This window comes from Leptodactylus fuscus, unplaced genomic scaffold, assembly GCF_031893055.1.
Source record: "Leptodactylus fuscus isolate aLepFus1 unplaced genomic scaffold, aLepFus1.hap2 HAP2_SCAFFOLD_84, whole genome shotgun sequence".
Lineage (NCBI taxonomy): Eukaryota > Metazoa > Chordata > Amphibia > Anura > Leptodactylidae > Leptodactylus > Leptodactylus fuscus.
The window spans coordinates 240,298-253,451 of record NW_027440882.1 but is presented as its reverse complement, the minus strand read 5'-3'; the positions used below and the strand labels follow the sequence as shown (position 1 = coordinate 253,451).

The 13,154-nt window shown below is 44.8% G+C and overlaps 1 protein-coding gene across 2 annotated transcripts in view; it reads left to right on the top strand.

Moving 5' to 3' along the window:
- Window positions 1-13,154, top strand: part of PTPRO (protein tyrosine phosphatase receptor type O) — a 121,805-nt gene that overhangs the window by 46,691 nt on the left and 61,960 nt on the right. For both annotated transcript variants that reach the window (XM_075262056.1, XM_075262055.1), the window contains exons 9-10: window positions 8,140-8,333; window positions 8,990-9,101. In XM_075262056.1, coding sequence (XP_075118157.1) covers window positions 8,140-8,333; window positions 8,990-9,101 — 306 coding nt within the window. The remainder of the gene's footprint in view (window positions 1-8,139; window positions 8,334-8,989; window positions 9,102-13,154) is intronic.

Here is a 13,154-nt window from a genome sequence, read left to right as displayed (position 1 = left end):
TGTATACTGGTGGTAGAGATGGAGGAGAGGTCTGATATGTATAGTGTATACTGGTGGTAGAGATGGAGGAGAGGTCTGATATGTATAGTGTATACTGGTGGTAGAGATGGAGGAGAGGACTGATATGTATAGTGTATACTGGTGGTAGAGATGGAGGAGAGGTCTGATATGTATAGTGTATACTGGTGGTAGAGATGGAGGAGAGGTCTGATATGTATAGTGTATACTGGTGGTAGAGATGGAGGAGAGGACTGATATGTATAGTGTATACTGGTGGTAGAGATGGAGGAGAGGACTGATATGTATAGTGTATACTGGTGGTAGAGATGGAGGAGAGGTCTGATATGTATAGTGTATACTGGTGGTAGAGATGGAGGAGAGGTCTGATATGTATAGTGTATACTGGTGGTAGAGATGGAGGAGAGGTCTGATATGTATAGTGTATACTGGTGGTAGAGATGGAGGAGAGGACTGATATGTATAGTGTATACTGGTGGTAGAGATGGAGGAGAGGACTGATATGGATAGTGTATACTGGTGGTAGAGATGGAGGAGAGGACTGATATGTATAGTGTATACTGGTGGTAGAGATGGAGGAGAGGTCTGATATGTATAGTGTATACTGGTGGTAGAGATGGAGGAGAGGTCTGATATGTATAGTGTATACTGGTGGTAGAGATGGAGGAGAGGACTGATATGTATAGTGTATACTGGTGGTAGAGATGGAGGAGAGGTCTGATATGTATAGTGTATACTGGTGGTAGAGATGGAGGAGAGGACTGATATGTATAGTGTGTACTGGTGGTAGAGATGGAGGAGAGGTCTGATATGTATAGTGTATACTGGTGGTAGAGATGGAGGAGAGGACTGATATGTATAGTGTATACTGGTGGTAGAGATGGAGGAGAGGACTGATATGTATAGTGTATACTGGTGGTAGAGATGGAGGAGAGGACTGCATATAGTTGGTGACAGTGCAGCTCCATGATCCCAGGCGTTATTGCTTGCTTACCTTGTTTTCTTCCATTGTTTGCCTGTTTTGCACCCGGTATCAGGGCCATGTGCCCGTGCACTTGGGGTATGCTGCCCACCCTGCACTGGGACTACTTCCCCCATAAGCTGTATCTACTTATACAGGGAACCTTCAGAACTAGCACTAATTTAAGTCGTTAACTAATTAATCTATAATCTGTGACACATGAGGAGACCGGGCCGTGCAGAGCCAAGAAATCACTGACCAGAAACAGCCATAAACTCAGAGAGGAACAAATCCCTGAACTAATGCAGAGAAGGACATAGGGAAATGCAAGAATACGGCGAAACGTGAGGAGGGGGCTCAGGGATCAGGAAAAGTTGGGGTTTAGAGTATCATAGACCTGTGTGATGAGAAGATGGTCGGAATCATGTCGTGTGTAACGTGCATTTCAGTTAAGATGGCCGCTGCGTGAGTATCATTGAGGGAAGAATGAGTGTATGAGGGGTGCACTTCTATTCCAAAGACTCCACAGTACCACTGCTCTTATCCTGTATTGTATGGACCGTGCACAGTACCACTTCTCTTATCCTGTATTGTATGGACCGTGCACAGTACTACTTCTCCTGTATTGTATGGACCGTGCACAGTACCAATTCTCTTATCCTGTATTGTATGGACCGTGCACAGTACCACTTCTCTTATCCTGTATTGTATGGACCGTGCACAGTACTACTTCTCCTGTATTGTATGGACCGTGCACAGTACCACTTCTCTTATCCTGTATTGTATGGACCGTGCACAGTACCACTTCTCCTGTATTGTATGGACAGTGCACAGTACTACTTCTCCTGTATATATGGACACTGCACAGTACTACTTCTCCTGTATTGTATGGACCGTGCACAGTACCACTTCTCCTGTATTGTATGGACAGTGCACAGTACTACTTCTCCTGTATTGTATGGACCGTGCACAGTACCACTTCTCTTATCCTGTATTGTATGGACAGTGCACAGTACTACTTCTCCTGTATTGTATGGACAGTGCACAGTACTACTTCTCCTGTATTGTATGGACCGTGCACAGTACCACTTCTCCTGTATTGTATGGACAGTGCACAGTACTACTTCTCCTGTATTGTATGGACCGTGCACAGTACCACTTCTCTTATCCTGTATTGTATGGACAGTGCACAGTACTACTTCAAATGTATTGTATGGACAGTACACAGTACTACTTCTCCTCTCCTGTATATATGGACAGTGCACAGTACTACTTCTCCTCTCCTGTATATATGGACAGTACACAGTACCACTTCTCCTCTCCTGTATATATGGACAGTGCACAGTACCACTTCTCTTCTCCTGTATATATGGACAGTGCACAGTACTACTTCTCTTCTCCTGTATATATGAACAGTGCACAGTACTACTTCTCTAGTTCTGTATATATGGACAGTGCACAGTACCACTTCTCTTCTACTGTATATATGGACAGTGCACAGTACTACTTCTCTTCTCCTGTATATATGAACAGTGCACAGTACCACTTCTCTTCTCCTGTATATATGGACAGTACACAGTACTACTTCTCTTGTCGTGTATATACGGACAGTGCACAGTACTACTTCTCCTGTATATATGGACAGTGCACAGTACTACTTCTCTTCTCCTGTATATATGGACACTGCACAGTACTACTTCTCCTGTATATATGGACAGTGCACAGTACTACTTCTCTTCTCCTGTATATATGAACAGTGCACAGTACTACTTCTCTTGTCCTGTATATATGGACAGTGCACAGTACCACTTCTCTTCTCCTGTATATATGGACAGTGCACAGTACTACTTCTCTAGTCCTGTATATATGGACAGTACACAGTACTACTTCTCTTCTCCTGTATATATGGACAGTGCACAGTACTACTTCTCCTCTCCTGTATATATGGACAGTGCACAGTATCACTTCTCTTCTCCTGTATATATGAACAGTGCACAGTACTACTTCTCCTCTCCTGTATATATGGACAGTGCACAGTATCACTTCTCTTCTCCTGTAGATATGGACAGTACACAGTACTACTTCTCTTCTCCTGTATATATGGACAGTGCACAGTACTACTTCTCCTGTATATATGGACAGTGCACAGTACTACTTCTCTAGTCCTGTATATATGGACAGTACACAGTACTACTTCTCTTCTCCTGTATATATGGACAGTGCACAGTACTACTTCTCCTCTCCTGTATATATGGACAGTGCACAGTATCACTTCTCTTCTCCTGTATATATGGACAGTGCACAGTACTACTTCTCTAGTCCTGTATATATGGACAGTACACAGTACTACTTCTCTTCTCCTGTATATATGGACAGTGCACAGTACTACTTCTCCTCTCCTGTATATATGGACAGTACACAGTACTACTTCTCTAGTCCTGTATATATGGACAGTACACAGTACTACTTCTCTTCTCCTGTATATATGGACAGTGCACAGTACTACTTCTCCTCTCCTGTATATATGGACAGTACACAGTACTACTTCTCTAGTCCTGTATATATGGACAGTACACAGTACTACTTCTCTTCTCCTGTATATATGGACAGTGCACAGTACTACTTCTCTAGTCCTGTATATATGGACAGTACACAGTACTACTTCTCCTCTCCTGTATATATGGACAGTGCACAGTACTACTTCTCCTCTCCTGTATATATGGACAGTGCACAGTATCACTTCTCTTCTCCTGTATATATGGACAGTGCACAGTACTACTTCTCTAGTCCTGTATATATGGACAGTACACAGTACTACTTCTCTTCTCCTGTATATATGGACAGTGCACAGTACTACTTCTCCTCTCCTGTATATATGGACAGTGCACAGTACTACTTCTCCTCTCCTGTATATATGGACAGTACACAGTACCACTTCTCTTCTCCTGTATATATGAACAGTGCACAGTACCACTTCTCCTCTCCTGTATATATGGACAGTACACAGTACTACTTCTCTTCTCCTGTATATATGGACAGTGCACAGTACCACTTCTCTTCTCCTGTATATATGAACAGTGCACAGTACTACTTCTCCTCTCCTGTATATATGGACAGTACACAGTACCACTTCTCTTCTTCTGTATATATGGACAGTACACAGTACCACTTCTCTTCTCCTGTATATATGGACAGTACACAGTACTACTTCTCTTGTCGTGTATATATGGACAGTGCACAGTACCACTTCTCTTCTCCTGTATATATGAACAGTGCACAGTACTACTTCTCTTCTCCTGTATATATGGACAGTACACAGTACTACTTCTCTTGTCGTGTATATACGGACAGTGCACAGTACTACTTCTCTAGTCCTGTATATATGGACAGTACACAGTGCACAGTACCACTTCTCTTCTCCTGTATATATGGACAGTACACAGTACTACTTCTCTTGTCGTGTATATATGGACAGTGCACAGTACTACTTCTCCTCTCCTGTATATATGGACAGTACACAGTACCACTTCTCTTCTCCTGTATATATGGACAGTACACAGTACTACTTCTCTTGTCGTGTATATACGGACAGTGCACAGTACTACTTCTCTAGTCCTGTATATATGGACAGTACACAGTGCACAGTACCACTTCTCTTGTACTGTATATACAGTACAGACTAATAGTTTGGCTGCACCTTCTCACTCGCAGAGGTTTCTGTATTTCCATGACTCTGACAGTTGTAGATGACACTGAAGTCAGACATGTGGGATTATAGACTTACCAAACAGTGGGACACAGCTGACAATCTGTCTTCTATTCTCGCTTCTTCAAAGTAGCCACCTTTGCTTTTGCTGGTTCACTATGCCTTCAATTTTGAATAAATCCCCAACAGTGTCCCCAGCTTGCCCCCCCCCCCATCACACCTCCTCCTCCAGGCTTTACGGTGGGAACCAGCCATGTAAAGTCCATCCGGTCCCCAAAGACATGCTGGTTGGAACCAAAGATCTCCAATTTGGACTCCTCAGACCTTGGCACAGATTCCCACTGGTCTAATGTCCATTCCTTGTGGTCTCTTCTGCTTGTTGCCGCTCCTTAGCAGGGGTTTTCTAGCAGCTATTTTACCATGAAGGCCGGCGGCTGCACAAAGTCTCCTCTTACCAGTTGTTGTAGAGATGTGTCTGCTGCTAGAACTCTGTGTGGCATTGCCTGGTCTCTAATCTGAGCTGCTGGTAACCTGAGATTTCTGAGGCTGGTGACTCGGATGAACTTATCCTCCGCAGCAGAGGTGACTCTTGGTCTTCCTTTCCTGGGGCGATCCTCATCCTCCGCAGCAGAGGTGACTCTTGGTCTTCCTTTCCTGGGGTGGTCCTCATCCTCCGCAGCAGAGGTGACTTTTGGTCTTCCTTTCCTGGGGCGGTCCTCATCCTCCGCAGCAGAGGTGACTCTTGGTCTTCCTTTCCTGGGGTGGTCCTCATCCTCCGCAGCAGAGGTGACTTTTGGTCTTCCTTTCCTGGGGCGGTCCTCATCCTCCGCAGCAGAGGTGACTTTTGGTCTTCCTTTCCTGGGGCGGTCCTCATCCTCCGCAGCAGAGGTGACTTTTGGTCTTCCTTTCCTGGGGCGGTCCTCATCCTCCGCAGCAGAGGTGACTCTTGGTATTCCTTTCCTGAGGCACTCCTTATCCTCCACAGCAGAGGTGACTCTTGGTCTTCCTTTCCTGGGGTGGTCCTCATCCTCCACAGCAGAGGTGACTTTTGGTCTTCCTTTCCTGGGGCGGTCCTCATCCTCCGCAGCAGAGGTGACTCTTGGTCTTCCTTTCCTGGGGCGGTCCTCATCCTCCGCAGCAGAGGTGACTCTTGGTCTTCCTTTCCTGAGGCACTCCTTATCCTCCACAGCAGAGGTGACTCTTGGTCTTCCTTTCCTGGGGTGGTCCTCATCCTCCGCAGCAGAGGGGACTCTTGGTCTTCCTTTCCTGGGGTGGTCCTCATCCTCCGCAGCAGAGGGGACTCTTGGTCTTCCTTTCCTGGGGCGGTCCTCATCCTCCGCAGCAGAGGTGACTCTTGGTCTTCCTTTCCTGAGGTGGTCCTCATGTCAGTCAGTTTCTTTGTAGTGCTTGATGGTTTTTGTAACTGCACTTGGGGACACTTTCAAAGTTTTCCCAATTTTTTGGACCGACTGACCTTCATTTCTTACAGTAATGATGGCCGCTCATTTTTCTTTACTTAGCTGTTTTTTTCTTGCCATAATACAAATTCTAAGAATCTATTCAGTAATACTATCAGCTGTGTATCCTGTACCTGACTTCTGCACAACACAACTGATGGTCCTAACCCCATTTATAAGGCCAGAAATCCCACTTATTACACCTGACAGCATGACCTGTGAAGTGAGAACCATTCCCGGTGACTACCTCTTGAAACTCATCAAGAGAATGCCAAGAGTGTGCAAAGCAGGAATCAAAGCAAAATGTGGCTGCTTAGAAGAATCTAGAATATAAGACATATTTTCAGTTGTTTCGCTCTTTTTTATAAGTGTATAATTCCACATGTGTTAATTCATAATTTTGATGCCTTCAGTGTCATCTACAATTTTCATAGTCATGGAAATACAGAAAACTCTTTGAATGAGAAGGTGTGGCCAAACTTTTGGTCTGTACTGTATGGACAGTGCACAGTACCACTTCTCTTCTCCTGTATATATGGACAGTGCACAGTGTACACCTGTGTGACAAATTTGGTGAAGATCGGTCCTGTCATTTGGTCGCGCATAAAGAACAGACAGATGGAAACTCATTTTTATCTATATACCAGCAGGAGGACGCGGCTCACACGGGTGTATGTCAGTTTTTGTTTGTGTAGTGGTCCAATAAGAATTGCCAAGTTCTGCACTGGTGTATGTTGGTGTATGTAGTATGTTTGTGTGTGTCCATAAGCGTCATGTGATCATGTGTATCTCAGTTTGGATATCATTGAAAGACCTGCGATCGGTTGTTTTAGATACCTGGAGTAAAGCTGTGTGTATGTGACCTTGTGTAACAATGTTATCCACAGCGCCCTGCCCCTTTAAAGCTGATGTACAGCAGTGAAGAAAAATGGCTGGGTTGCTATGGAAACCTGGAGTAATACTCTGATGTGTGATTGCGTATGCTGAGCCATGTATCTAATCCTCCAGTGTGTGGTACTGTATGCTGGGCTGTGTATCTAATCTTCCGATGTGTGATACTATGTGCTGAGCTGTGTATCTAATCCTCCGGCGTGTGGTACTGTGTGTTGAGCTGTGCATCTAATCTTCTGACGTGTGATACTGCGTGCTGAGCCACGTACCTAATCCTCCAGCATGTGGTACTGTGTGCTGAGCCATGTATCTAATCCTCCGGTGTGTGGTACTGTGTGCTGATGTATCTAATCCTCCGGCATGTGGTACTGTGTGCTGAGCCATGTATCTAATCCTCCAGCGTGTGGTACTGTGGGCTGAGCTGTGTATCTAATCCTCTGACGTGTGATACTGTGTGATGAGCTGTGTATCTAATCCTCCAGCGTGTGGTACGGTGTGCTGAACTGTGTATCTAATCTTCCAATGTGTGATACTGTGTGACGAGCTGCGTATCTAATCCTCTGGCGTGTGATACTCTGTGCTGAGCTTTGTATCTAATCCTCCGGCGTGTGGTACTGTGTGCTGAGCCAGGTATCTAATCCTCTGATGAGTGTATCTCAGTTTGGATATCAGTGTTGTATTGTACATGTGGAGTGACTGTTTGTCTGGCAGTTGGAATATGAGTGAAAGACCCGCAGGTTTGTATTGGCTAATAGGGGGGGTCAGGGTTTTGGGAAAGCTGTATCTCTGGAACGGTACATCCGAGAGAGTTGATGCCTCATCTTAAACCTTCCCGGACAGCTGAAGTATCTGTGTGCCAAATTTGGTGAAGATCGGTCCATTCGTTTGGTTGCGCCTAAAGAACAGACAGACAGAAATTCATTTTTGTAATCTAGAGATATAACTGATATTTAGTGCACCCACATAACACCGAGCTCCATCTACCTATGTAACCACACAATATATACAGATCTATACAGTATACAGCTGATATAATCTAGGTATTGTCATAGATGCGGTACCCTATATATTTAATATGGCGACATCTCCTGATTTGTCTTCTTCAGAGCCTCCTGGAGTCAGGGACCTGGTGCTCTACCCTCTGGGACCATCGTCTGTGGTGCTGAGCTGGACACGGCCTTACGTCAGCTCCTTCCGGAAATATGTGGTGGAAATGTTTTACTTTAATCCCGTCTCGATGACCTCAGAATGGACGCCATACTATGAAATTGCAGCCACCGTCTCCGTAACATCCACTGTGGTAACCTGAAGCAATGCATTCTGGGAAAAACAGACTAAACAGACATGCGGTTCCCCAGTCCAGACAGGCCAAGACGTTTAAGGGTCCAGACAGTGGCTTGGAGGGCAGAGCCCTGCAGGGGGCGCTATTCCTGCACCCTGCAGTATATATTGTACACATAAAAGTGCCCATGATAATAATGTAATGGCAAGTTGTCCCTCTGCGATCAGCAGCACCCCCGCAGGAGACATGGAGCATTACATATTACAGTTTCGGGGCTGGGGGGTGGGACGCTTGTAGCTCAGTGATAAGGCCACATGTTGTATTTCTGGAGCCCCATATTCTGTGTAATCGGGAGCCCCACTGATTGCATTGCATGTACATGGCTGTGGAATATGGAGGCGCTATCTTACATAATAATTATTCTTTCAGACCCCGCACCGCTTGGGTTTCTACACTAGATCGCTTCTGATGAAGGTCTAAGGGCCGACACGTCAATCCTCCATTGATCTAGCCTGTCCTCCGTTACTTTGCATTGTGTCAATGGCGTTAATCAGATTGTAAAATAAATCTCTTCAGTATAAGTCGTGTGCGCGGCATGATGTGTACACGGCTCTAAGGACGGCCGCCTGTAAGAGTCTGCGGTGCCATTCAGTCTTGTCTTATTATTCTTACAGAGACTCAGCAACTTACTTCCTGCCTGGTATTACAACTTCAGGGTGATCATGGTGACGTGGGCCGAACCCCAACTCAGCTGCTGCGACACCTCGACCCTCAGCTTCATAACAGGCAAGTCCTCGGCTTACTCCGCAAACCAGGCCCTGGACTAGTGTATATACCAGGACTAGTGTATATACCAGGACTAGTGTATATACCAGAACCTCGACTAGTGTATATACCAGGACTAGTGTATATACCAGGACCAGGACTAGTGTATATACCAGGACTAGTGTATATACCAGGACCAGGACTAGTGTATATACCAGGACCAGGACTAGTGTATATACCAGGACCAGGACTAGTGTATATACCAGGACTAGTGTATATACCAGGACCAGGACTAGTGTATATACCAGGACTAGTGTATATAAGAGGACTAGTGTATATACCAGAACCTCGACTAGTGTATATACCAGGACTAGTGTATATACCAGGACCAGGACTAGTGTATATACCAGGACCAGGACTAGTGTATATACCAGGACTAGTGTATATACCAGGACTAGTGTATATACCAGAACCAGGACTAGTGTATATACCAGGACTAGTGTATATACCAGAACCAGGACTAGTGTATATACCAGGACTAGTGTATATACCAGAACCAGGACTAGTGTATATACCAGGACTAGTGTATATACCAGGACTAGTGTATATACCAGGACCAGGACTAGTGTATATACCAGGACTAGTGTATATACCAGGACTAGTGTATATACCAGGACCAGGACTAGTGTATATACCAGGACCAGGACTAGTGTATATACCAGGACCAGGACTAGTGTATATACCAGGACCAGGACTAGTGTATATACCAGGACCAGGACTAGTGTATATACCAGGACTAGTGTATATACCAGGACTAGTGTATATAAGAGGACTAGTGTATATACCAGAACCTCGACTAGTGTATATACCAGGACTAGTGTATATACCAGGACTAGTGTATATACCAGGACCAGGACTAGTGTATATACCAGGACTAGTGTATATACCAGGACTAGTGTATATACCAGAACCAGGACTAGTGTATATACCAGGACTAGTGTATATACCAGAACCAGGACTAGTGTATATACCAGGACTAGTGTATATACCAGAACCAGGACTAGTGTATATACCAGGACTAGTGTATATACCAGGACTAGTGTATATACCAGGACTAGTGTATATACCAGGACTAGTGTATATACCAGGACTAGTGTATATACCAGGACCAGGACTAGTGTATATACCAGGACTAGTGTATATACCAGGACCAGGACTAGAGTATATACCAGGACTAGTGTATATACCAGAACCAGGACTAGTGTATATACCAGGACTAGTGTATATACCAGAACCTCGACTAGTGTATATACCAGGACTAGTGTATATACCAGGACTAGTGTATATACCAGGACTAGTGTATATACCAGGACTAGTGTATATACCAGAACCTCGACTAGTGTATATACCAGGACTAGTGTATATACCAGGCCCTGGACTAGTGTACATACCAGGACTAGTGTATATACCAGAACCAGGACTAGTGTACATACCAGGACTAGTGTATATACCAGGACTAGTGTATATACCAGGACTAGTGTATATACCAGGACTAGTGTATATACCAGGACTAGTGTATATACCAGGACTAGTGTATATACCAGGACTAGTGGATATACCAGGACCAGGACTAGTGTATATACCAGGACTAGTGTGTATATCAGGACTAGTGTATATACCAGGACTAGTGAATATACCAGGACTAGTGTATATACCAGGACTAGTGGATATACCAGGCCCTGGACTAGTGTATATACCAGGACCTCGACTAGTGTATATACCAGGACTAGTGTATATACCAGGACCAGGACTAGTGTATATACCAGGACTAGTGTATATACCAGGACCAGGACTAGTGTATATACCAGGACTAGTGTATATACCAGGACCAGGACTAGAGTATATACCAGGACTAGTGTATATACCAGGACCAGGACTAGTGTATATACCAGGACTAGTGTATATACCAGGACCAGGACTAGTGTATATACCAGGACTAGTGGATATACCAGGACTAGAGTATATACCAGGACCAGGACTAGTGTATATACCAGGACTAGTGTATATACCAGGACCAGGACTAGAGTATATAAGAGGACTAGTGTATATACCAGGACCAGGACTAGTGTATATACCAGGACTAGTGGATATACCAGGACCAGGACTAGAGTATATACCAGGACTAGTGTATATACCAGGAGCAGGACTAGTGTATATACCAGGACTAGTGTATATACCAGGACCAGGACTAGTGTATATACCAGGACCAGGACTAGTGTATATACCAGGACTAGTGTATATACCAGGACCAGGACTAGTGTATATACCAGGACTAGTGGATATACCAGGACCAGGACTAGAGTATATACCAGGACTAGTGTATATACCAGGACCTCGACTAGTGTATATACCAGGACTAGTGTATATACCAGGACCAGGACTAGTGTATATACCAGGACTAGTGGATATACCAGGCCCTGGACTAGTGTATATACCAGGACCTCGACTAGTGTATATACCAGGACCAGGACTAGTGTATATACCAGGACTAGTGTATATACCAGGACTAGTGTATATACCAGGACTAGTGTATATACCAGGACCAGGACTAGTGTATATACCAGGACTAGTGTATATACCAGGACCAGGACTAGAGTATATACCAGGACTAGTGTATATACCAGGACCAGGACTAGTGTATATACCAGGACTAGTGTATATACCAGGACTAGTGTATATACCAGGACCAGGACTAGAGTATATAAGAGGACTAGTGTATATACCAGGACCAGGACTAGTGTATATACCAGGACTAGTGGATATACCAGGACCAGGACTAGAGTATATACCAGGACTAGTGTATATACCAGGACCAGGACTAGTGTATATACCAGGACTAGTGTATATACCAGGACCAGGACTAGAGTATATAAGAGGACTAGTGTATATACCAGGACTAGTGTATATACCAGGACCAGGACTAGTGTATAGACCAGGACTAGTGGATATACCAGGACCAGGACTAGTGTATAGACCAGGACTAGTGTATAGACCAGGACTAGTGGATATACCAGGACCAGGACTAGTGTATAGACCAGGACTAGTGTATATACCAGGACCAGGACTAGTGTATATACCAGGACCAGGACTAGTGTATAGACCAGGACTAGTGGATATACCAGGACTAGTGTATAGACCAGGACTAGTGTATAGACCAGGACTAGTGTATAGACCAGGACTAGTGGATATACCAGGACCAGGACTAGTGTATATACCAGGACTAGTGTATATACCAGGCCCAGGAATAGTTTATATACCAATCTCCGAGTGTAGACCAGGACTAGTGTATACACCAGGCCCAGGACTAGTTTATACACCAGGCCCAGGACTAGTTTATACACCAGGCCCAGGACTAGTTTATATACCAGGCCCAGGACTAGTTTATATACCAGGCCCAGGACTAGTTTATACACCAAGCCCAGGACTAGTTTATACACCAGGCCCAGGACTAGTTTATACACGAGGCCCAGGACTAGTTTATATACCAGGCCCAGGACTAGTTTATATACCAGGCCCAGGACTAGTTTATATACCAGGCCCAGGACTAGTTTATACACCAGGCCCAGGACTAGTTTATACACCAGGCCCAGGACTAGTTTATATACCAGGCCCAGGACTAGTTTATATACCAGGCCCAGGACTAGTTTATATACCAGGCCCAGGACTAGTTTATATACCAGGCCCAGGACTAGTTTATATACCAGGCCCAGGACTAGTTTATATACCAGGCCCAGGACTAGTTTATACACCAAGCCCAGGACTAGTTTATATACCAGGCCCAGGACTAGTTTATATACCAGGCCCAGGACTAGTTTATATACCAGGCCCAGGACTAGTTTATACACCAGGCCCAGGACTAGTTTATACACCAGGCCCAGGACTAGTTTATACACCAGGCCCAGGACTAGTTTATATACCAGGCCCAGGACTAGTTTATACACCAGGCCCAGGACTAGTTTATACACCAGGCCCAGGACTAGTTTATACACCAGGCCCAGGACTAGTTTATACACC